Raw genomic sequence first — 25,639 nt, forward strand, 5'->3', positions numbered from 1 at the left:
GCTGATTCAATTATCTCTCTAAAAAAAGGGCTTTTTTTAACACCTCCCAGCAGGCAGCAGATTCAGCTGGTGAGGATCACAGCGCATAAGCAAGCAGCCGGAGCCCAAGGTGTAAGCTAAAACACGGGCTGGCTCGGCCAGGAGCGGCGGCGCCGTGGCGCCGTGGCGCTGTGGACGTAAATGTTTAGAAATGGATCGTATCCTTTTCGTACCATCTGGAACATTTTCCGCCATGTACAGCACGTTTAAGAAAATTCCTCGTGACTCTCTCATTGTGCAGCTCTGCCGTTGACGAAGTCCCTGTCCTGGACACGGCACCGTCCTGCGTGGAGTGGCGTCCACCCGCTCAAACGCAAAAATAAGCACACGAGGAAGGAGGAGAGCCCTCCCTTTTGCTTTCAAACTAATTCAGGCTCACTGCAGAAAAGTGAGAAGACACCCAAAAAGAAAAGAAACGAACAAAGGAAGACCCACCCACAGCCGACCACGCGGGGATGGCCACGTCAGAAATCTGTTTTTGGGCGATTTCCTTCCATTCCTCGCGGACACGTATGAACGTGGGCGTGGGGCCACGTGGCCTCCTTTACCAGCGCGGCGGCCTGGCATTTGCCCATGTAACGTGGTCACTCCTGGTCTGGTCATTGGCATGACCCCTTTTCCTGCCTTTTAAGCAACATTTAAGGCCTGTGGCCTCTGTCCTCCGGCCGGAGCGCCTCTCCTGCCACGCCCTCCCTTTCCCACCGGCTGTCCTGTGATGCGGTCTCCCACCCTCTGTCTGCCACCCCGCTGCGGTGTCTGTGTTCAGGCTGTGCAGGGTGGTCGGGTCCTCTGGGGGACTCGGCGGCCGGCCCCGCTGGGCCCCGGGTCTCTGGCCGGGATGCTCGCCAGCCCAGCCGGGCAGCCGCTGCAGGCGGCCGCCACCTATCACCCCAGCGGCTCCCGAGGCCCCATCTCACAGGGTCTGTCTGGAGCGTCGAGTTTCCCCGTGATAATGCAGCCGTCAGCTTCCCTGGTTTCCCTTCCTTCGCCACCTCAGGAAGGAAGACGCAGCCGGTCGTTCTCGAAGGTGGAGCCACCCCCACGGGATCTCGAAGGTGGCACCGGCAGAGGGGGCGAGGCTGTTCCCGGCTGGGGACGCCAGAGACGTGGCTCTCGCTGCGCCCAGCTCCTCCCGGGGGCGGCGAAGTCCCCAGTCTCTGCCGAAGAGCTCATCGAGGTCTTTTGTCCTCTCGAGACCTGGGACAGACCTGTGTCAGTCTTCGACGACCTGTTCACAGGTGATGGCCTCAGCCCTTTGCTCGGAGAGGTGAGCCGGTGGGACAGCGCCGATCGCCCCCACCAGGAGACAGGTGTCAGGAGGGACAGTCGGGCCACTGGCCCAAGTGAAGTGAGTTGGACGGCCAGCCCACCCATGACCTTCCCCCTGTCAATCAAATACTGCCGGCCCCAGTCACCCCTGGGGAAAACAAAGTTGTATCTGCAGAGCGGGCACAGCGCCAACCGCAGGGGCCGCCCTGGGGAGTGACAGGGTGACAGCGTCGGCGCCTGCGCGGAGCCCAGGCCTGGCCCACGTCCCGGCATCCTGGTCACAGTCTGGAACCGCGTGGGGTCGGTGCTGGGAACCCGGAGACAGACGTGCCCGTTGGCCCTCCCAGAGGAGCCGTGGTTGGGGGCTGCCACCCAGCTGTGTGTGAGAAACAGCAGAACAGCCCATTTCTAATCACCTCTGGCGATTTAAAAAACAGCCAGACCTCCCTCTGCTACGAAATAATACGTTTACTGAGCGTCAGAGAAGCAAACACACGTCCCTGCTGAGCCTGTCGGCAGGCGGCAGAACCGCCCCGAACAGCTCCGGGCGCGAGCAGGTGGGGCGAAGGGCGGTGCAGGAGAGGCACCTGGGCCTCCTGACTGGGGCCCCGGCCGCCGGGTGGGGAGGCGGGGGTGAGGGGTGCCGCTGGGAGGGAGCGGCTTCCTGCTGGGCTCCGAGCCACAGATAAGATCAGGTACCAACCAGCGACGCCCCTGGTCAGCCAGGGTGACTGACCCCAGGGTCAGAGCAGTTGGGTCTGGAGGAGCCACTTCCTTACTCATCATCTTTGGGGGTCGCACGAAGCACCCGTTTCTCTGGCGTTTGGGGGCACGCTGAAAGAAAAGGAAAGTTCCTCGTCATGGCTGTCCCCTTTGGGACACCGCGGACACGGAGGGTGGGACGGGGTGGCGCTGAGAAGGAGGTGGAGAGGCCCAGGCAGGCCTTGCCGAAGAACCCCCCCCCCAGCAGTCCCTCTGCTTTGAAGGTCCCAGGCCTCGGGTCCTGAAGTCCCCTTCGGGCGCAGTGCCCAGGAAGGGCCGAGGATGGCACTGCAGGCACTGATTGGCGGGGGGAGCCCACAGGCCCCCGCCCGCCCTGCCCAGCCGCCCCGGGCCCACGTGCCAGCCCCACCCTGGTGAAGCTCCCACCTGCATGGGCAGGCCTCCTGGCACCCGCCACCCGGCCTGCCCCAGCTGGCCTGCGGGGACTGGCACGGGCGGTTACCCTGTGAGCCAGCCTCGGTGTTACGAGCTTGGGGCAGGGGTCTCGTGACTGGTGGGGACCCTGAGCCAGGCTTGGCTCTCTCTGTCCCAGAATGCTGCTCCCCGAGAGCAGGGACCTCGTCGTCTTGTTTGCTCCCGAGCCTGGAATGCGGCCCAGCCCGCCCCAGCTACCTTCCCTGTCTGTTGAAATCACTGTCCAGTGATTGGCAAGGAGCAGATGCGACCAGAGCATGTACCCTGCCCTGGACGCATGCTGCAGGATGTGTGTGGGGGGGGGCACTGGCCGGACACACGGGCCTGAGCCCACCTGGGTCCTGGCACGCCGTGACCCCACGGCCTCTCACCCATGGCTGCTGGAGGTCCCGCTGGCGCCAGCCCCTTCGAGCGGCAGGGACGTGGCCGGGAGCTCCACGGGCAGGGCTCCCCTCCTGGGACTTCCGTCCTGACGGAGGGGCACAGGCACAGAGGAAAGTGCTCGGAGGGGAGAAGACACCCAGTGGAAGTCGGATAGCGATAGGGGGCCCGCGAGGCCCCTCTGAGGATATTGGGACCTAAGGGAGCCAGCAAGCAGAGATGGAGCGGGGCATGCGCTCCAGGCCAAGGGCCCAGCCGGCAAGGGGTCCTGAGGCGGGAGCTGCGTGGGGTGCCTGTGGAGCGGCCAGGAGCCGAACTCCTGTGACAGGCACACACGCCGAGGGAAGGAGGTGACCATGGCAGGAAGGCGCCACTGCGTGGAGTGCCTGGGTTTGCCCTGCAGCCGGAAGTGGAAGTGAAGCTCCCCCACCCCACGCCCAGGGGAGAAACGGGAGGGAGGCAACGGGGCCTGACCCAGCCATCCTCCACGTCATCCCCAACCCCCATGACCCTCACCAGGCTGCCCCCCGCCCCCAGCCCCCCTTAGACTTACTACTCTTCTGCCAGGCAGCGATGGCCTGCACTCGGAAACAGCAGCAGCGATCGAACGTTAAAGCCCACACGCCCTTCTCGTCCCTTTGTGAAACTGCCTCCTATTTGTCCTTGGAGTCCTTGCTTACGTGTCACCCCCCCCAAAAGAAGACTTCCTGGGTCCCCAGGCTGCATCAGCTGCATCGCACACGCACTTCACAGCCTTGTACCACCACAACAGCACATTCACAATTAGTCGTGTCACGGGCTGTGCAATTTCTGTGCCCAACAGCGCCAGCGCCAAGAGGGCAAGGACGACATCTGTCCTGTCCGCCACGGCGTCTCCAGTGCCCAGCACAGTGGTTGACACGCAGCTGAAGCTCCATGGACGCCCGAGGGCCGGGTTCAGGAGCGTCCCCTGAGGAGCTGGCTGCACCCGTTGGGAGCGGCTGAGGGTCTTTGCAGGAGCCTGAAGTGCCTGCGTCGGTTGTGGGCATCCTCCAGTCCTCGAGAGGCTGAGCAGGGCGGGGAAGGGGCTGGAGACCATGGACGGCCACATGGAAGAGCTGGGTGCTGGGCTCAGGACATAAGTAGCCACTGAGGGGGCTGCTGGGCAGTGGGCGGGTCACCAGGTCCCACCTTGGGAACCGTGTGCGGGGATGACGCACTGGCGGGCACCCGTGCAGACCTGAAAGGCCGGTCACCGGCCCCAGAGGGCTCGTCTGACCCCTAGTCTTCAGAGTGGCCGTCATCTTCCCACTCTCAAGATTCAGGTCACGGGCTTTCTCAGGAGGGAAGCGATTCAGCTGCTGGGCGGGCCAAAGGGAGGGGGCCGATGCGAGCTTCCATTCCAGGAGGAGATTCCGTCTTTCACGATGGGGACATGTACGTCATTGAGCAGCCACTGCCTTCAGGGTAGTATTTGTTTCCCGGCCTCCACTCTTCTCCAGTCCCCACCTCTGTCCCCGCTGGAAGGCAGCTCCTCTTAGGGCCTCCCACCTGAGGGACGCACGTGCGACCTTTGGGCCCACGCCTGGGATCCACGAAAGGCCTCCGATGCATGCTTTGGCATCCCTCAGTGTCAAGGGCTCTGGAGCCACCTGGCCTGCGCGTGGATCCCACCTGTGCCATGTGACCTTGGCCAAAGGACTTGACCTCTGTTTCTCAGTTTCCTCACCTGTAAAATGGGTGAGGAAACTCACAGTGGCTTAACCCAGTCACAGAAAAACACGAATTGCGTAATTCCATTTATGGGAGATGTCCAGGGTAGGGGAGTCTGCAGAGACCAAGAATGGCTGGTAGTTGACAAGGACTCGGGAGGGGGAAGGGGGGAGTGACTGCTGATGGGTGTAGTTTCCTTTAGGAAGGAAGAAAATATTTTATGATTAGGTAAAGTTAAGGAGTTATCACTTATAAAGTGGTTAGAGCAGTGCCCGACACATAGAAAGGGATTTTCAAGCCAAATAAAACTCATCTCCAAGCGAGGGCGTACACACTGATAAGCTTGGAGAAAATGTTCAGGGTACAATTCAAAGTGCAATCCCATCGCTGAATCTCACTGTCTGTTGTGCACTTTCTATGAATCCTGTAATTAAGTTGTAGATAGCACCATTACAGTGCATTATACATTATGTAGTACATCAAAAGGGTGAATTTGTTGGACTTAAACTTGGGCATTTATTTGAGTCTTGCCTCAGCATTTCTTATTTCTGTTCTTCCACCCATTGCCCCATTCATTCATATTTTTGTCATACGAGGTGTTCCCCCCAACATGGGACGAGGCTCGGGGCTCTGACAGGCACACGCACCCGGTGAGCTGTCCTCGACTCAGACGGTGTTAGACAGAAGGCCTAGAAGACAACAAAGGTGGGGATTTGACACAAACGCATTTAGGAGGGGAGCTGGGATGACGTACGTGACTTTGGTGTGATTGGCAGAGAGCTAGGAGAGTCTGACTTCCAACCTGCGTGGTCTCCTTATTCCCCTGAGGGGGAAGCAAAGCCACGCCACCACGAAAAGGATTCAAGTGCTCGAGGGGCCACATCGAGGCGCCGTGGAGGGTGCCCCACCCCCGAAGCTGCAGTGAACAGAATGGATAACTCTCTGGGAGGAGAAGAGTCCCAGATCGGAGCCTTTTGCCAGTTTCCACGGTGTAAACAAACACTCACACTGCGGCTGATTCCGAGCCACAGACGCGGCAGCACTGCAGCCGGCGCCGCGAAGAGCTGTGCGGCCGTCCGGTGTCTAACATGGTGCTGCCCGCCGCAGATGCCAATGCCCCGAAAGCACGGAGAACTGTCCAGCGCAGCACAATTTGGGATTTCATCACCAATTTGTGCAGGAGGCTGTTTTCTGATTCCTGCTTGAACCTGGACGAAGCGCACAGGTTTCCACTGGTTTTGCAGGTTCTGGGAATCTTCGAGGGAAGCACGGGGCAGAGGTGCGAGTGGTGAGCTGGGCGGTGCGGTGCAGGCTGCCATTAGACACGCCTGTGGAATGTGCACCTTAACCCCTGCTCCGAGAAGGGGGAGAGCAAGTTAAAACAAAACAAAACAAAACAAAACAAAAAACAAAACAACTGTTGGGCTTGCTCAAGTAATAACGAAACCTGCTTCGGGACTGTGGTCTGACGTGTTCTTCTTGGGGTGTCCTTTAATTAGGGTGAGCAGCCAAGGAGCTCGGCGGCCCCTCCCAGGCCGCGGCCAGCGCGCGCCCTGGCTTCCTCGGACTCTGAGCCCGGGCTTCCTGACAGGTGTCGAAGCACAACAGGGCGATTGTGTCTCTTCCCCAGACCTTTGTCCCCCTTCCCGTTCCCACGGAGAGATCGGCAGATAGCCGTGGCGGCTTGTGCCCAGCACGTCACATGCCGGCCAGCGCTTTTCTTGGGGGTGTGCTGGCTTGCCCCGATCCCTCACCAAACATTCCCTGGGCGTGTGGTCTGTGTGCCCAGCGCCGGGGTCAGCGCCGCCGGGAGCTGGCAGCGTCTAGGACGGACCTTTGAGGAGTTTGGAGAACTGGGGAGGCTCTCCTGCGGCCAGAGTGCAGAGCCCCATCTGATACGATTCGAATCAGTTCCTCTCACGCACAAACTGGGCTCCCGCGTGTTTTCCAGAGAAGCCTAACCTTCTCCCAACCTCCAGGCCTCTCATCAGAACGTCTTTTCTGCCTGCAAAGTGCTTTCTCTGCCCTTTCCCCCTGTTGGTTGGGCCTTGTCTCTCCATGGGGAGAGGGCAGCCCCTGGGAGCTGCTCCCCTCTGGCACCCAGGGCCAGGACCAGACACCCCTCTTTTAGAGAATGACTGGGAGCCACGCCCTGAGCCAGCCCCTGGGGAACCCCAGCTGACGTGGGCACAGTTCTTGTCCTCGTGGAGCTGACAGTCGCAGGAACAATGAAACGTGGTGTCCGGGATAGCAGCCTGTCCAGGGCGGGGCCGGGGCACTCAGGGATGTTAGTCATTTCTCCTGCGCTCGGGGAGCGGCCTTCTCAGGTGACGTCATCCTTCAGGTGCGTCCTGACCCAAGGGAGGGTGCCGGGTGGCCAGGACAGGACAGGAAGGGCACTGCTGGCAAAGGGAATGGCTTGAGCTCAGGAGCTGAGTCAGTGGGTGTGAGGGGAGAAGGATTACATTCTTGGTGAATTGAAATAAAACACCCAAAGTTCCTGGTGGCTGAAAGGACGTGTGGGTCAGCCTAAGGACAGGAGCCTAAAATGGTAAAAAAAAAAAAAAAAAAAAAGACAGGGGACAAAACATGTTTTAAAATACTGAGCAAAAAATTCAGGATGGATTCTGGATGTTTTTTATTGTCTTCTTTATACTTCCCTGAATTTTTAAATTTACAATAATTGCCGGTATCACCTGCTGCCCACACACTTCTCCGTCTGCAGGGGGCGCACACGCGGACACCCTCCCTCCGCCAGGTTAATGGGCGGAGCCTCCCGGGCCTGTGGAACTGACGATTGGCTAGATGGGCTGTCCATCGCGGCCTCCCGCCCCCGCTCTACGTCACATGACGCAGCCCATCATGGCGGCAGGAGCGCGGCTGCCCTGGCCCGCGGTTCCGCAGGGCTGCTGCCGTTGAGAGGCGGCGGCGGCGGCGGCGGCGGCGCGGGCGGCGCGGTCGGGCGGGCGGGAAGGATGGTGTTTCCATGGTCGGAGCGGCGGGCGCGGACCAGGAGCCGGGCTGAGGTTTGGCCGAAGCGACGCGCGCTCAGGAGCAGCCGGCGCGGGTGCCGCTGAGGCAGCGTCGGGAGGCAGGAGCGACTGACAGACGGACTGACGGGAGGCGACCCCGAGAGCCGGCCCCGGGGCGGCGCCGTGGGCGAGATGCCGGGGCCCCCGGCGTGGCTGCTGTTGCTGGTCCTGGCCGCCGGCAGTGCCGGGGCCACGCCACTTCCGCGAACAGGTGCAGGTGAGCGGGCCCAGGGCGCGGACGGGGCTGCGGGGACCCGGCTGCCGGACCGCCGTGGCCGGGGAGGCGGCGGCAGGCGGGGTCCGGCCTCGGCGCCGGGGAATCGGAGGGCCTGCGGGGCGCGAGGCCCGGGGAAGCGAGCGCCTCGGGAGGTTTCTGCCGCAGGGGCGGGCTGCCTCTCCGGGGCCGGAGCGGGGGCGAGGCGATGCGGTTGGGCCGGGAGGGCGGCGAGCGGGGTGGCGGCGGCCGACCCCTCCCGGGGCGGACTGCGGTGCTGGCTGCAGACCTGTTGCCTGGAGGTCCTCAGCCCACATCCCTCCCTGGCAGTTCTGCTTCCCTTTCCAGATGGCACCTGCCTCGGGTGAGCTCCTCACGCCCCACACTAAGAACCGTTCCTCCTCCCTCATCGCACTTAAACGCCAAGGGTCGGCGAGCTCTGCGGAGTTCCCTTCGGGCTCTGCAACTTGCTCTGAAGTTACGAATCGGTGGTGGACGCTGTGCCGCGCATTCGGGTTGAACCTCTGGGGACGAGAAGGCAACAACTCTATAAATACCCCTATTTTAGGAAGCCAGTGATTAGAGAGCAGCAGCCTTTGAGTAACTATTGACACACTGGCCCAAGGGGATTGAGATTTCTATTTTAGCGAAGACCGTGTGATTTTTCTTTCATTCTTCCCGTTTTACCGGTAGGCGTTTTCATTTGCAGTTTATTTTCCTGGATAAAACACCAACCCCTGAAAGCATTCCGAGTTGGGTCATTTTTTTTTTTTTTAATTTAAAGGAAAGAAATCGAGGCTAATTTGTTGTTACCGTTTACTGCTTATCTTTGAAATGAAGAGGCCGCGATTTTATAAATTTCATAGAATTTTTGCGTTGCAATAGACCGTAAACAAACTTTAGTCCAATTTCTTTATTTTTTACTGGAGGACACTGAGGCTGGGGCTGGGGGTGGGGTTCCACTGACCTGCCCACGGTGGCAGAGCTGAACTGTAGGCAGAGTCGTAACCAAATCCAGGACTGAGATCCCCTTGGTTGTGTGACTCAAGTCTTGCAACGGTGAGTCCTCTGGAAGTCAAGGGCTATTTTAGATCGATGTCGGTCGGGTGCAGAGTGTGGGAGCTGCGGTCCCAGCAAAGGCGCGTTTTTCAGCCGCATCCACAGTGACAGCTGTTTGCGGTTGTCTCCGGAGCCGCACTCCAGGTTGTGTAGTTGAGCGCCCTTCGGTTGGGGACTGCTTATCACCGTGCCGTGTACTCTGTTGCTGAGTTTCTGGCACTGCCTGAGACCAGATGTTTGTGAGGTGCGCGTTCTGTTTTCCGATCTCATAGACAAGAAGAGCATTACTAGAAGTGTATGGGCGGCCCAGGTAAGAGTCGCAGGAAGTATCCGGGAAGTTACAGAACAGAGGACTATACAGAAAGGTGGAGGCAGTGGTACTGCAAGTTACTGGTGGGGAAATTGAAAAGTCGCCCCGGAGTGGGGCAGTGGGTAACAAGTAGAAGGGATTCAAGGCATTTCCAGATGACTTTGCACGCAACCGAGTATCCATGTATTTAGAAAAAGACTCCGTGTGGGAACCTGCAGAGGTGTGCCTTCCTGCAACCCCCTTGGCATGCTTCTTGTCCCCCCCCGTCGTGCGCAGCGGGGTGCGGATGGCGACCCAAGCGTTCAAAGGGCTGTGAGACGACTGGGGGGAACATCAGCCCATAAAGGGAAGTATCAGATCTTGAAATAAATAAAGCATGAGTAAATATTTGGTGATTTATAGCGGCTTTTTGCAGATTTCCCCTGCATATTCTGTTGCTTGGAAAGTGTGTAGTTAGACAAGTGGCTTGTGAATGACAGGCAAACAGAGTTAAATCCTGTGGAAAAGATGCACAGTTGTGCATACATTTGGGGGTTTGTGTTTCCATCCAGGGGAGATTGTTAATCCTGGTGGCAGAGGTAGGTTCTAGACCAAGGAACATGAAGAAAGCCTTGAGCGAACCCTGGTAAGCGAGCTCTTACTTGGTGAAGAAAGAGGAACCCCTGTGAACATACGGGGCCGACAGAACAGCAGTTACAGGTTCAGGCCTCTGGCGATCCGGGGCCGGCCCTCCACACGAAGGAAGTGCTGGCTGTCGTCAAATTGGGGCAGAGCGTTGCTCAGGGTTGCTTTGCCTCCTTGGCCCTATTCTTGCTACTTCAAGTGCAAACTGGTTGGTTAATAGCGCTTCGGAGAAAGGATGGCTTATCCAAGACAGGTTGGAAAAAAATATTTGGATTTTTATCCTTTGCCAGCCCATTTGCATGGGGAAAGCAATGAGGCAATTTCCTAAAATGTATCATGTAAATTGAAATTCATTTATCCAAGGTTTTTTTTTTGTTTTGGTCATCAGTATCATTTCTAGATTTAGAAGTTAAAACAAGTGTTCACCCATTTAATCACAATAAAACTTTGCAAACGTGTGGATTGTCTTTGCCCATTGGAGGCAAGAAGGCATCTCTTGGTTGAACTTTATTTCGGGCCTCTCCCTGGGAGCCCCTCACACCCCCCTGCAAGCCTCCTTTCCTGAGAATCCGCTCCTCGAGGGCCTTGTCACGCGGGCTGAGCTCTGGCTGACCCTCCCTGGGAAGTGTGTGCGGAGGAAGCCGCTGCTCTCTCGCAGGCAGATCGCCACACTAAGGCTGCAGTTTAGACACTCTTTTCCACGGGCCCTGGTTGTCAGATCACTCCTCTCTCAGAAAGCATGTGTGTGCCTGCTGTTAGACTCTCCGGCCCCACATCGCACAGGAGATCTCGCGTGCGTGAAGGCGTCCCTCTCGGTCCGAAGTTCATCGGCTCCAGCAGTGCTTAGACGAGGAAACCGTGTCTATTGTTCTGTGGCATATTAGGTCACGGAGCACAGAGGAAGCTTTCAGCAGCGCCAGATAAAGGACCTCACGGAAGCGGCGAAGCCGGTGGGGCTCGGCTACTGATTAAACAGCAGCTTGTGAAACCCGGCTCTTGTTTTAGGTTAAACACACAGACTTGTATCTTGATAGAGATTTCTGAAGTAAAGGTAGTGTTTCCCGAAGTATGACTTCTTGTGTTTATCGTAACAACTTCTGAAAAATAAGACGTACTTTCAATAAGCCATCCGCATAAGTCATTTCAGGGTTTGTCGCTCGGAGGCATGAGAACTGGCCAGGCTGGGAGTGTTGTAATCCTTTCGGTTGGCGGCAGCGGGGGGTTAACTGAGCAGGCTCATTTGCACAGCAGTGGGCAGTCTGTCCAACGGTTTTGTGGCTGATTGGCATTGAAGTTATCAAATTCCTTCGGTTTTGCTGATACCAACGTGCTGTTTATGCAGCTCTCGAAATTTAGAGTCCTTGGGCCCTCTGTGTCCCCTGTGGGCTGTGTCGCCTAGATAACAGCTGTGCGGGTGATAAAAAAGACTTTGCAGGGGAAATAAGGGACGGCCAGGGTTCTGGAACAGTTGAGTGTGTCTTCAAAGAGTCCTGGTAGGTGCAGCATAAAACGAGTCCAGGGTTCCAGGCCAGCTGAGAGTAAAAGCCGTGAGCCAGTCACAGAAGAGCAGGTCCTGGAGCCAGAACTTGGACTTTGGAGTTCGTCTGGGTGTGAGCCTCCTGCCCGCCTCAGTAGCTTTGAGACATCTTGACCTCCCCAGGTTTCTCGGACTCAGTCACTAGCACAGGCTCATGACGGTGTTTACCTGAGGGGTGTTGGGCAGGGGGCAGGGGGCAGGGGCGCGGTGGTGAGACGAGTCTGCTGTGCGCTGGGCGCTCGGCACTGTGGGTTTCCAAACCTCTGTCTCCGATGTGTACTCCTGAGGGGTCATCGTGGGATGGACTAGTGGGGGTGGGGTGCAGCCTCCAAGAAGAAACTCAAAGTGGAATGCCCAGAACTTGCTGGATTTAAACACTCTTTGTTACCCAGAATAATTTGCTATTTGGTGGGTGAAGACCAGACCCTTTAAATCTAACTTAAATGTGATAGATAGGCTGGTATTGTTACTTCTTGGAATTCATAATGTTGGGGAATTACGCTAGAAATTTTTAAGATGATCTGGATTAGTCTGCTTTTATGTAATAAACCTCCTTTTAAGCATCAAGATGACTAACACTCTTGCATGTGAACAGTCACTGGTTTTAACTTAAAGGAGCCCAGCGCAGTCTAAGTTTAGTGGATCCCAAGCAGAACGTGGACTCACATAAAGCGTCCGTGAAGGCAGCCAGTCACCCCTGGGCCAGCACAGGGCGGCGGCTTGCCTTTGAAAATGTCATTTGGAGAGATGACTGTGACCGTCTCTTCCCCCTCTCTAAAATCACACATTTCTGCATTCTCCTAGCTGGGCTTCATTCTTTTTAAAATGTGTATTGCTCAGACACGAGGGGAGGAGTGTTACGGAAAAGAGAAGCTGGACGGGTGTCCCAGGCCTCTCACAGACTGCTACAGCCAGGCCTGTTTTTCGACTCGACCCTCAGCCTTCCTGTGCATCCTCGTGTGAAGACGCTGCTGTGGGAGTGGGAGGAGGAGACACGGGGACACCGGAGTGTCGGAGCGGGTGCTGGGCTGCAGCGTTTTTAAATTGGGGCAGGTGACTGGTTTGGAGCCACGCCCTGGCATGACAGTTATTTGCCACAAAGAACAGGCATATCAGAAAAATAACCTCACTGTTTCAGAAAAGGTTTTTTTTTCTTTTTTTGTTTTTGGTTTTGCTAAGGTTAGCAGCGAGCAAAGATTCCAGATTTCTTTCGACTTTGCTGGGATTCAAGTGGGAACAGAGAACTGTTGGTGCCGAATGTTTCAGGTGCCTGAGAGTTCTGTGCAGCCTCAGCTTCCCTACTAAGTCCTGTATTCTTGCCCAGTCCTTAGAGACCCCTAACCCCAGGGACCCCCAGAGTGTTTCCTTGTGGGATGGGGGTTCCATGGGGTGCAGTATGGAAACGCTGGAACTTAACTTTTATTTTCATTTCATCTCTTTAAAATTTTGGCTTATGTGACTTTTTGATATATAGAGCATGTTGGTACAGTAGCACATTTTTATAGTTTGTAAATAAATAAATTTACATGAAGGGAAAGGAATGTAAAGAAAATTTACGGATGGGCGGGCTGTGTGATCACAGGAAGTTTGGATTCGTTGTACCAGTCTGCAGTTTGCATTCAGCAAATGCCATTGTTTAAGTTCTGCCTCTTCACCCAGGTTGCAAGACCTGGAAGGACTGCATGTCCTGTGCTTAGCGTTCCTCGTGTTTGCACGCGCTCTCACGGTGCGTGGCTGATCGGTAAGAGTGTGTGGACGAGGACGGTCAGGGTGGTACCTGAGAGCTGAGCTCACCCGACTGGCACTTGTGTGTGTGTGTGTGTGTGTGTGTGTGTAAAGGAGAATATGTAGCTTAGAACCTCTGATTCTTCCGTGAACCCTGCTTTTCATCCAGCCACAGTGCGTCGCCTGGAATGGGGCCATTTGTGCTTGTTTCATTTTAGATTTACAGAAAAGTTGCAAAGGAAGTACAAAGAGTGCCTGTGTATCCTTCTCCCAGATTCCCCCATTGCCGACATGGTTCAGCTGTGTGGCGCGTTCGTCTTGGGTGGGGGCCAGCACTCACACATCATCATTAACTGAAGCCCGTCCCCTGCGCAGTTTCGTAGTGTTTCCCGAGTCCCGCGTCTGCTCCAGGCCACCATGCTACATGTGGTTGTCCCGTCTCCCTAGGCTCCTCCAGTCCGCACTTTGGAGAAGTGCCGCTCAGGTGGTTCGAAGCACACCCGCTGCGGGCGTTGGCCGGCCCTGTTCCTGGTGCTTCGGGGCTGTGTGTCCTGGGGCGGAGCTCCGTGCAGGTGAAGTGTAGTTCTCATCACGTCACCGGGTCACCTCCTGGGTCCTGGGGTCCTGGGTGCGCGCTTTCAGCATGGCTGCCATCGGACACTCTGCCTGAGCTTTCACTGCCTGGAGGGGTGCTGTCCGTCCCACCCACCGTTTCCAGCCCCTGAAGTCGTGGCACTTCGTTCTGAAGCCCAAGAGCCTGCCTCCTCCCCACCGCCGGGCTGAGGTGCTGCCGGCCAGCGTCCCCCCGTGAGGTTCCTGTTTCCTGCCCGCGCCGCAGCGCACGTGGGCTCCCCCGGGCTTCAGCGGTGACTCACCCGCTGAGGTCCACGCCCCACCTCCTTGGGGGGACTGCTGTGTGTCTGTATTACTTGGAATTCTCCCGCAGGGGAGATTTAACAGTTCCCCCCATTGTTTCTTTATTCGATTGCTATGTCAGTATGGACACGTGGTATTGATAACGCACTTTGGGCGATAATCCAGTACCGTGTTTTTTATTTCGCTGCTCAGATCGTACCAGTGTTGGCCATCGGGAGCTCTCTCCGTTGGCTCCTGTGCCCATTTCCCCCCCCAAACACTGCGTACTTTCTGATACTACAGGAAGCTATGGGCTCATCTTTACGTTCCCGGCTCCCGCCCTGGGACCAGCCACTTCTCCAGGCTGTTCCTGTATTGGAGAACGGTGTTAGACATTGAGACCTGGGCGCTGGGTTTGCTCACTGCTACTGGGACACTCACAGCAGGGTTTGAATCCTCTGCTTCCTGTATCTAATCCTAGGTGTTGGGGAAAAGAGAGAGGGAGAGAGAGATTTTGGAGGGACAAACGACCTCGTTGAGACAGGTGACTTGGAAGGGTCCTGCCCATGTTTTCCGTCGGTCATGGGACCACCTAGTATTAATCACTGACTAACACCCGCCGTGAGTACTCTGCCTCCCATGCTTGCGATGCCGCCGGGTCGGCCGGAGGCTTTTATTTTAGAGCCGTGGGCGTTTGAAAGGTAGATTTGCTTGACTCTCTCCGAGAGTAGCCTAATCTCTAAAAATATGAGGCAAACCTCTTACACTTAAGAATTGAGTTATTTTCGAAATTGTTGAAAGGGATTGTGGGCATCTCCTTTAACTGGTGAAGGTTCAGATCACACATCTGATGGCGGGGCTCTTGAAGGCCACGGGTGGTAGACTTGTTTTGATCTGTTTACAGAGTTTTTATTTTTTCTTAGGGAAATTTCAAACCTACACAGAAGTCGAGGAGATCACAGAATGAACCGTCAAGTACCCATCACCCAGCATCGATAGTTTTTGGTTTATAGTTACTCTTGTTCGCCTGGACCCTTCCCACTGTCTCGGACCCTGTTGTATTGACGTAGCTCCCAGCTGTGGTGTCAGTTCAGCAGAAAATGTTTCAGGAGAAAGTAAAGATGTTTTTATGAAACAGGATCACTTCTTCAAGATCGCCTAGGGGTTTGTAGGAGTGCCTGTTTCTGAGCCCCCGGCAAACCAATGGAATCGTGTTTCTGGAGATGGGCCTGGAAACCTGCATTTACTGTGCTTTTCTGGTGATTTTCTCTGCCCCACAACACAAATATTTTATCTACTACTAGAGACGAAATAATATCAGCTGTTTAATATAAATCCGTTGGCCTCTAGAGTTAGTGAGTTTCAAGGAAGGAAGAACTGTTTACAATAGAAAAAATTTAAATTAGTGTCAACACCTAAAACCTGAAGAGGTCACTACCCCTGCCCTCTGTACAGGAATATTGTTCTGAAGAATCTTCCTGTGAAGAGTTCCTGCTCTGTAACCACAAAGGAATTTAAACACTCCAGGGCAGAACACCCTTACAGCTCAGCATACCTTTGATTCTTTTTTAACTTCAGCCCCTTCTCTGGAAGTCAGTGTAAATAATAACCTCTTTATGTTTTATAAATATCCCGTGTAAATAATCAGTGAAAACTGTGAACCGGCAGCCTGACAGTCAGATGCAGCACCGTGAGCCGAGAACCTTGTGGTGCGGGCGAGCCCTCTGCAGCCCAGCCCCGCACGGAGTCTGCGCCGAGCCAGCTGCGGCCCAGGGACACTGCCGATCCTCGCGTGAGCCCTGGCACTCGGCCGACACGGTGGCTGGCGGGGCTGGTTTTTTCCAGTACGATATCATGATAACATCTTGGTTTTTGGAAAGTTTATTTTTTCCAAATTAGTTGATTTTGGAATAGCCTAGGATTTGTAGCCTATTTTATATTTTTCAACAGGTGCTTTTTTAAAAAGGTAGTAGATATAGTAGATACTTTTTGATATATTTGTGGTGACGTATAAAATATTCTTATAATTAGCTAAAAAAGAAAGTAAACTGTTTTTGAAAATGCTACATTATAATGATTGTATAATCAGTTGGGCTTGATTAAGAACATCATAGGCTCACATACGAGTGCATATAATTCACAGCTTTCTTTCTGGCAACACGTGTGCCTGGAACAGGAGGAAAGAATTTAGTTACAAGCATCTATGATAGAGAACTTTGAGAGACAAGTTGCTCTTATCCCAAAGTAAAACCACTGTAATTTAATTTTTAAAATCTCTTTGTCTTTCTCCTTTGTTCTCCACATTCACAGTCCATCCCAAATACCTATTACGTCGTTGTTCTTCTTCCTCTTCCTCCTGTAGTGAACAGGAGACTTGAGCTTGATATGGTATAATTGCAAACCTCAGTTATAGGAAGTAAACCTCTAAGGTGTCGTGGACTTAGAAGATAGAGGAGGATGAGTTTGCGATCATTTTGCACATTTAAAATATTTAACCAAATAGTAATGGTGACATTTTGTAGTTTCAGCTTTTTATAGCAAAACAGAAGTGTTGTGATCTGCCGGTTACCTCTCAGGTAAGCCTCCCAGTGTGTGTATTATTCACATTGCAGAATCTGCCTCTGGCCCCTCAGTAAAGTCAACCTGTGCTCCTTTCAGGAGGGAAACAGTTCCTCTGTCTGGTTGTCCCTGGCACTGCGCCTCTAGAACGGTTCTTCATGTCAGTAGCAACTGTTCCTCTCCAAGGATCCAGCCTGCCAGTTGCGGCCCAGAGCCCCACTTGCCTCTGACTTCAGACTGTTTTTAAAACGCAACACCCGGCAGTGATTGCCAGTGAGACACTGAAAAATGACCAACTCACCAACATAGTCCCCTGGGGACACTGTACTCGTGGCCTGCTGCTGGGGTGCAGCCCAGAAGTCTGCAGTGTAACTTTGTCCTTAAGAAAAAATGAACGTGAACGAAAGGTCAGATTGCCAGTATTAGCCACACAGGCACCTGGTAGACTCATAACACTTTGGAATTACAGGTCCTGTAGACAGAACCTGAGAGCTGCCGTGCTCGTTTCCAGGGGAGGAGCCGAGGCCCCGAGAAGTCAGGCAGCAGCTCGGCCCCACGCTGCCAGGCGGCGGTGGGCTGGGCCGAGTTCGCTGCCTCGCGCTGTTGACGGCACTCTTTCTAGTGTGATGCGCACGCAGAGACTAGTTCCAGTCATTTCTCCTCTGGATGCTCGTTTCTGCTCAGTATCTGGAAGTGCTGAGATGAGATGTACTCTCCTAGCCTTTGACTCCAGGGTGCAGAAGTTGTATTGTCTGAAGTGGTGCACTGTCGTGGCGGGTGTCGGGGAGGAAGCCAGGAGACTGGCCCTGCGGTCCTGCTTCTGGGCCCGCTGCTGCCCGTGCTGGGCCCGGCTTTCTGGACCGCAGGCCGGTGTGACTCAGACCTGCCGCGAGTGTCTGACACGGGGGTCCCCCCTCAGCCTAGCCGCACGGTCAGCGTCGTGAAGACTCCTGGGCACAGAGTACTGCCCTGCCACCGTTTTCCCGGGGGTGGGCACAGCAGTCCGGCAGACGTCACGCGAGCCTGACGTGCCTTTGGCCACCCCGGGCCTCCTTGGGTGAGCTCCTCTGTGCTGCCTTCCGCCCTGGCTAGTGTTTCTCAGGCTGGACTGAAACAAACGTTTGCCAGCAGATTTCAGCGGCACCGGCTGAGAGAAGCAGCAACTCAGCACGCTCCCTCTCATGGGCGTGGTGTCCCACACTCTCTCTCCGCCCAGAGTGTGGTGTCGCATTGTGGCCGCCCGAGCAGACTGGTGTCCAGACTACACCAGGCGCAGAGTCACGTCTCAGAAAGCACCTGCTGAGATCCCTTTCTCCCCAGCGTCGGAGTGGCGGCGCGGGGACATGGCCGACCAGCCGTGGAGCCCCGTCTCCCCATCCTGCGTGTCCTGGGGCTCCCACAGAGCAGAGGGCGCCTTTGGATTTTCGCTTTGCCGGCAGGGAGCAAATCGGCTCCCCAGCTTCCGGTGACACGAGATGACGTGGAGAACGTGATGTGTGTAAGTGAACAGTCAGCACCACAGGAGGACAGAAGTTGGGGGAAATCCCCAGTTAAAAAAAAACTTTTATTTTTTAAAGGAAACAACTTACTAGTTATAGTGCTAAACATGGACTGCAAGCAGAACAGGTAAATGAAGAAAGTTTGTGGGAGTCCCTGAGACCTGGGGAACAAGCGATAAACTATTGATAGTGGGAGGGGGCAGAGCCACCCAGTATAGTGTGCGTTAGGGTGTGATTAGTAGTAATGGGAGGGGACTCTTTGCCAAATGACGGCATAAAATTATCGAAGGACTGCTACGTTTATAATATTCTTTGACTCTTAAAACATGAGTTTATTCCGTTAACCAGGAGAATAATTATGAATTTCTTTCCCCCTTCCTTGCTGGAGCTCCTTAGTTGGTGTCTCACTTTTTTCTTACTTCCTCCCCCCGGAATCTAAGGCCAGACTCCATGCTGGGCCCTGGGAGTCATTGGTGAGAACACAGGCCTGGTCCTGACCCTGTTGAGCCCGCAGTCTAGTGGGGAAGACATACGGGCACTTAAAACACTGGTGTGATAAACCCCACGGTGGGGAAGTGCGGGGGCCTTGGGAGTCCAAAGGCAGGGACCCCACCCTGTGGGACCAGGTTTCAAGTGGAGATCTGAGCGGTGAGGATGAATTGGTGGAGGGGTGTGCCAGTGGGAGAGTTTCCTGATGGGAAATGCATATTTGGTCTTTGTCCCCCCTTCCCTGCACAAGCCCTTGGAATGTCCTGAGTGAGGGGGGTGAAAGGAACAACATCTCTTGTCATTAGTAGCAAGCCCCTGTTGGCCGTACCTGAACTGATGCCACTGAAGTGACTCTGGGTGGGCTCCAGAGAGCTTCAGCACGAGGCTTGTGGCCGGAGAGGCCAGCCATGTGCCTGGAGGGTTCGAGCCCTCAGTCCCACCCTCGTGGCGTGGACCACTGGGTAACCAGACGGTAGATATGAGGCCGTTTCTCTTTATGAAAGTATGTCAGCTAGTAATCGAAGGTGGATGACAAAATTAGAGTATCAGCATTTTGCAATTTCTTTTTTTTAAGAGGATTTTATTTATTTATTTTTAGAGAGAGGGGAAGGGAAGGAGAAAGAGAGGGAAGGAAACCTTGATGTGTGAGAGAAGTATCGATCAGTTGCCTCTTGCATGCCCCCAGCGGGGGACTGGCCTGCAACCCAGGCATGTGCCCTGACCGGGAATCGAACCAGCGACCTTTCACTTTGCAGGACGATGCCCAACCAACTGAACCATACCAGTCAAGGCGCATTTTGCAATTTCTAATAGATGGAGCATTGATTATCATTTTTTAAAATCTATGGGCCTTTACAGTCTTTTATTTAACTCAAAAATGTATTCATAGGTAACCCTTTAGTTAATTACATATGTGTTCAGATTGTAATGGAAGTTCTAGGCAGGGATTTATAATGGTTGAATTAATAATCAGGTAGTAGTCTTGACTCACTCTGAGTCATTACTGAGAAATTGCATGCTCCAAATTATGTGTCTATAAAACAGATAACAGGTACCTACCTCTTGGAGTTTCTCAGGGTTTCTGCTTATTAAACCAGGTGCTAGATATCTATTAAAATAGCTTTGGAAGTGTGAAATAACAGCTCACAGAATGGGTTTCAGAGATGCCGAGGGTGTTTTGCTCAGTGTCCGGGGGAAGCAGGCGGAGTGCCCAGACCCGTGGTCACCTCGTTCCCACTCTGCACTGGGTGAGCTGCTGCAGTGTCAGGAGACGCACCTGCTGTGATTGGTGTTTGTCTTTAGTAGGTGATTGGTTGGGTTTATGCATTTCTGAATGTCATAGACCAAGAATGTTGAGGGAAAACCATCTTGCTTCGTGGTGTCCTAGCAGTTATAATCAGGAACCTTGCAGGGAGGGGCTCTGGCTGTAGTTTGACCACGGGGTGGGGGGGCGGGGGGGGGGTTAGCTGTAGTTCCTCGTGGCTCGAATGTACTTCCTGTCCGTGGCTTATGCACACCCATCTCACCTCCCAGCCTGTGCTAGGCTGGCCCAGTTCTTCATTTGATGGAAGTTTTTCCTGCATTGTATGTAGAGTTTTTTTAAAGCATAGTACTTTGGACTAATCAAAAAATACAGTAAATAAAAAAATAGTTTTTGAAAGTGGTGAAACTGTAAAAATGTCTACTGACAGCCACCCAGTGAGATCCTTTTCAGGCCGTCATTAGTAGAGAGCTTCGGGCGGGACCGGTGGACACCGAGGTTGGGCAGACCTGCTGCCCGTCGGGGAGCACAGGCCCCCGCAGGGGCTCCAGGAGGCAGGCACCCAGGCAGAGCGAATCGGTAGGAGGCAGGGCCGAGCCGGCAGAACCTGTTATCTGTGACGCGGGGGCGCCTCCTCACGCCTGCCTAACCCCTCGCAGAGGCCGGTGGGCGGCATGAATCAGGGAACCGGGCTGCCAGCAGGCAGTCCCGATCAGACTCTACGATGAAGAGGTGGTGCGTCACGGTTGAAAGTTGCAGGAGAAAAGAGAGGGAGAGTAAGTTAATGTTTGGTACGTGGAGTCAGCAGGAGAGCCCCGGAATGGGGACTGTCCTAACTGACAGTGATAGACTTCAGTGCTTACTCAGGTTAGGCTGTTTGCAAGTGTCAAAAGTTACCCGCGTGGAGGCAGAGCACTGGGGTGTCCTGGGCAGCGCGAGGATGTACGCTCAGTGCCCCCGAGCCTGGACTCTGGCCCTGCAGCCCCCCGCTTTGTGGCCTCATCTGTTGGTGGAATCTCAGACACACTTGGCTGTCACACCCTTGTCCCTGTGCCCTTGAAGAGAAGGGCCTGTGCCCGTGAAGCCAGCTTTCCAGGGTGCGCTGCGTCTGAACCCAGGGGCGTTGAAGTGCGGTGGGCAAACTGCATGTTAAAAATGAACGCAACACAGTGGGCATGAGTGCGCTGTGCTGGGATATGCCCAGGAGTCGTATTTAGTTTTTACTGTATGAGTCGGGGGCGGGGAAGCACCGTCACAGCATGAATGCCAGTGCGGACGCACGGGCTGAGCGGGGTGAGAGGACGGGGGGCCGCAAGGAGGAGGAGGGGTCTGTCCGGGTCTCCTTCCCTTGCAGAAAGCGGCCCCCAGGCCTCGCCCGGTTTAGTGTGGGAGCGCGTGTGCGCAGTGTCTGCTGTGAGGGCGTTCTGTCTGTCTGTGCACACGGACTTCCCTCCGGCCTGGGTCTTTCGAGGAATCGCCAAGTCACTCCGTGTCCAGTGCGTGGACTCTGCTGTTGTGGGTATTGGGTCTAGAACTTGCCGGTGCTCAGCAGCCCTTGGTTAACTGCAGTGTGTCGCTTGTGAGCAACACACAGTGCGTGTTTCAGCGTTGCTTTCACAACTAGACCTTTGTTACTGAAAAGGGCCTTGGTCCCCTTTGCGGTTGACTTTGGGTGGCCCTGCTCTTCAGGGAAGTCGTTTTATGGTCAAGAGTCGTCATGCTTGTTGCATCGGAGTTAGGGCTGGTTTTTCTTTTCTTCGGGTCCTGCAGTTGCACCGAAGACAGACTGTGGCGTTGTTCACTGCCAGCCCCCACGCCTTCCCCTCGGCGCGTTTGAGCACGTCATTAGCTGTAGCTGAGGATTTCGAGGAAAAGTTTATTTCTGAACTTATCGTGGTAATCATTTCACAATATATGCCCCTGTCAAACCATCACCTCGTGTGCCTTCAACTGACACCATGTTATATGTCAGTTACATCTCAATAACACTGGGCGGAAATGTTTGTTTCTTAGTAGAACACCAGTGGGCGAGGCTTACCAGCTTGCTCCAAAGAAGCTGCTCAGCGTAGCCCTGGTTGGAGGAGGCGTTTCCAGAGAGCTCCCTGTCGGAGGTGGGGGTCGAGACAGCCTGCGTGCTCTAGGCAGGGCCGCGCACTTCGCCACGGAGGGTCGGGAAGTGGGATGTTTTAGGCTTTGTGGCTCACGGGCACCGTCTGTTGCGTGTTGTTTCGTTTCGTTTTATTTTGAAAATGGCCCTTTAGAGATGTACAAAGTCATCTTGGCTGCCCCCTACCCCGGCCGGCCGCTGCCATGCGAAAAGCAGTCACAGGCGGGGCTTGCAGAGCCCGTTCTAGGGAAGGGCTCCTGAGCACCTTGAGGCTCCTCGGAGAAGGGCAGGACCACAGCCGCCGGAGTCGGGAAGTAGAGGAGGAGCCTGGGGCCAACCGGAAGGGACGGGCAGGAGGATGAAGGGAAGGCCCAGTCGTCGACTGGACAGAGCCCCAGGGCCAAAGCTGGAACAGTTTGAGTGACAAAATAATGGTAATACTGGATTGTAACCCCAAGAATGTGAAGTGTCTGTGAGTCCGTAACTGTAAGTGAGGGAGGAGGAGCAACTCTTACTCACAGGGGAGTTACAAATAAGGAATGAAGAGGGAATGAGAGGCAGTTTTAACATTTGTCTGCGGATCTGTCACGCTCCTCAGGAAGCCCCCCAGGAGTGTACCCTGGACTTTGGGACCCACTTCTAAGGGGTAGAGAACGTGAAGGGGAAGGTGGTCGCCTCCCACTGGTGAATTCTGGCAGGAGCCAGCTGGCCAAAGGGTCGTGGTTCACGCACCCGCACCTCCTGGAATAAGGGGTGCCAACACCGTCTCCCTGCAGTGATGGGAGGAGAGGACCGTTCATTCTGGGCTGTTCTAGATCTTCTGGCATATCTGCAGCCCCAGCGCAGTCACGAGGCAAACCAAACGGAAGACACTTTACACGAAGTCTGAGAAGCACTGGGGATGGGAGATGAGTAAGGGGACAGGATGATTAGATGCAGTGTCCGCAGCCGGGACTGAGTCTGGGAAAGCAAAGGAACGTCAATGGGAAGACCAGGGAAGTCCGAACAAAGCCTGAGGCTCAGTCAGTGGTGGTCTGCGGATGCTGCTGCCATCTGAGCCCTGATGAATGAGCCGCGGAGACCTGAGCCGTCCGTGTCAGTGGAAGCAGGTGAAGGGGAATGGGGACTCCGGATTGTCCCCGGGACTATTCTGTAAATCTGAGATTGTTTCACAACAAGATTTTTTAAAACCCTAGCTTCTTACTCTGGATTGGTTATCAATTTCATCTTGAGCATTTATGCATTATTAAGCATTTATTAACTCTTGGTCCCATTTACATCTGGTGGAAAATGCACTGATTCGCTCATTGGAGTTGATTGTTGAGTGCCCACGTTGTTAAGATGACTGACTTCTCTCCCCAGGGGAGCTGCCTGCGGCAGAAGTCTCCTCGGCCTTTGTGGTCCTGTCCGTGTGCACTTTCATCGTGCTGATCGTGCTGGTGGCCAATTGTGTTTCCTGCTGCAAGGACCCGGAAATAGACTTTAAGGTGAGCACAGGTGGTGGGAACATTTAAAACCAGCTTCTGATACATTTGTTGATAGAATGGCCAGACTTCACTGTCCCTGGGGCACCGGGGCTGCAGACTTCCTCTGTGGGAGCCAGCTGGTAACCATGTCCTGCCGCAGCAAACAGTCCATGCCGTGGGCTGTGCCGAGTGTAGGCACGGCCACTCAACTCTTGGCTTGCCGTTGTGGTGCTGATGCCAGCCACAGACACCACAGAAGCAGACGGTTGTGGCTGCGTGCCGGTGAAACTTCATTTACCAAAGTAGATGGCTTGGACTGGACTCACTAGCTGTGGTTTGCGCAGCCTGCCTGAGAGCACCGTGGACAGTTTTAAGGTTTGAAAGGGGGGACAAAGCCTGGTGATTGGATTCACTTGCTGGAAGGCTTGTAAGGAAGAATAGGCTAGTTTTAAGTTTTTTCCAAAATTCTGTATGCTGGTGAGCCTGTGGTTGTTAAGGCTATTGAGGCCAAGGGATCCCCCAGTGTGCTTTGTGTATGGGAAAACATCTTTCAGTTTACCTTGAACCCTGCAGTCCCTAAGGGGGAGAAAGAACAACGCTGCCAATTGTCAGTGCTGGCGGGGTGGGGGTGTGCACAATACAGTAGCCGCGGACGGCGGGATCTGCTGGAAACGGCTGGAATGTGCTGTCCTGCCCTAGGTCGTACTCCATGGCCGCTGGCCTGTCCGGGCCCAGCGGACACTTGTGAAAAGGGAATGCAGGCGTGCGGAGAAGGCGGTCCTCGGTGCGAAGCCCACTAGTGGTGCTGGCGTTGGTTGTCCCGGGCGTCCTGAGGGCTACTGGGTCACATTGCGGAAAAGAGGAAACTGTCTTCCAGCTAAAACCTTCTTTTTAGTGGACACGTGACCTCATTTCTAGAACCTCGCCCCTGTTGCCGTCCGTGTTCTCTTTACCTTGGGTGTGGTGGGGGCTCCGAGGGGCAAGGATGCGCGCCATCCTTCTGGCTCCGCGTCAGCGTTACGCGCATGGAACGCTGAGCCCGGGAGGGCCGGAGAGACGGGCTCCGCAGCACGGTGGTCACGTTCTCGGCAGGGCGTCGCCCTGTCCTCACGCGGCCGTACTCACCGCGCCAGCCCCTGGGCCCTGGGGTCGCCGCAGGCACCGCTGTGGGTCTTAGCGGCCACACCACGTGGGGGCGCGGTCTGGACGGCGAACCTGGGCCCCTTGGCTGTCAGTCTTGCTGAAGGACTTCGGCCGGACAGACATCTGGGGGCAAAGTCGGGTCAATGTTGTGCAGCTGAAACCCAGCTTCTCTCCCACGTGTCACAGTGCCTCTGAATTTTTGCCTTCGATCGTTGTCACCCCACTGCCCCCCAGCATCCATGATGTGGCTTCAGGCAGTGAGGGTTTTCATCCGTTTCCCCAGATGATTCCGGTGCAGGTGACCCCGGGGGTCACGCCTGTGGAGGATCCGCTCACCTCCACCAGCTATCGGACAGAGAAGGAATACAAATGACTAACGTCTGTAATTTGTGGGTTTCCTCTAGATTTGGAACTGTGTAGTTCTAGACAGGAATGGTCCCTTGGGAGTCCTCTCGTGGACTAGGCAGGAGCTGGCCTGGCAGAGTAAGTGACTTGCCCGTGAGCACCCAGATAGCCACTGGTGTAACTGTAAAAGTGACCCCGTCTTCTCCCACATCTCCGTTAAAAATAGTGTGCCATATTCCCTCTTCGCATCTTAGCATCACCTGCGGCCTAATGGTGTGCCGTGCGGGGCCAGAGTCTTGCGTGGCATTATTTCTAAGGTAGGAGTGATGGAGGAAGCCCTTTTCGATGGCAGAGCCTTTAGGGAGGTCCAGAGGGCAAGGTGGACATCGCTCCTCCGTTTGAGGGGTCCTCGCGGCTTCAAGTCACAGCTCCTGACGTGTTCCGCTCCCTGCCCTGTCGGAGTTAGCAGTAATGCCCTAACGCACTTGATGGCATAAGTGACATGTGAACTAGTGTCCTCTCACATGCGTGTGAGAACATGATGTGTGTTACATCAAAGAGCTCTACCCTTACAACGTTCAGTCTTTTCCATGGGGGGAGCTAAGGCAGGCGGTAGACAAGGCGCACGGAGAGGAGGGCATTCAGCAGAGGAGTGGAAGGCAGCTTTGGTCACTGACCTCTGCTCGGCTCCGGTTGTGGTCTTGGCGGGGTAATGCTCGTTCTTCCCCTGAGCGGGTGCGCGACCTTGGTAATCATCTGTGTCTGTGGTAACGTGGACGCCGAGGTAGACCAGGCCCCTGCCGTCTGTAGAAACCCCCGTGTTCCCAGAGGGTTAA

At 54.9% G+C, this 25,639-nt stretch overlaps 1 protein-coding gene across 2 annotated transcripts in view; it reads left to right on the top strand.

Moving 5' to 3' along the window:
* The first annotated feature begins 7,415 nt into the window (after positions 1-7,415).
* LMTK2 (lemur tyrosine kinase 2) overlaps positions 7,416-25,639 on the top strand; it is a 55,395-nt gene continuing 37,171 nt past the window's right edge. For both annotated transcript variants that reach the window (XM_045819266.1, XM_045819267.1), the window contains exons 1-2: positions 7,416-7,827; positions 23,212-23,336. In XM_045819266.1, the coding sequence (XP_045675222.1) occupies positions 7,743-7,827; positions 23,212-23,336 (210 nt within the window). In that variant the 5' untranslated portion in view covers positions 7,416-7,742. The remainder of the gene's footprint in view (positions 7,828-23,211; positions 23,337-25,639) is intronic.

This window comes from Phyllostomus hastatus, unplaced genomic scaffold (assembly GCF_019186645.2).
Source record: "Phyllostomus hastatus isolate PE091 unplaced genomic scaffold, TTU_PhHast_1.1 phas_contig_150, whole genome shotgun sequence".
Classification (NCBI taxonomy): domain Eukaryota; kingdom Metazoa; phylum Chordata; class Mammalia; order Chiroptera; family Phyllostomidae; genus Phyllostomus; species Phyllostomus hastatus.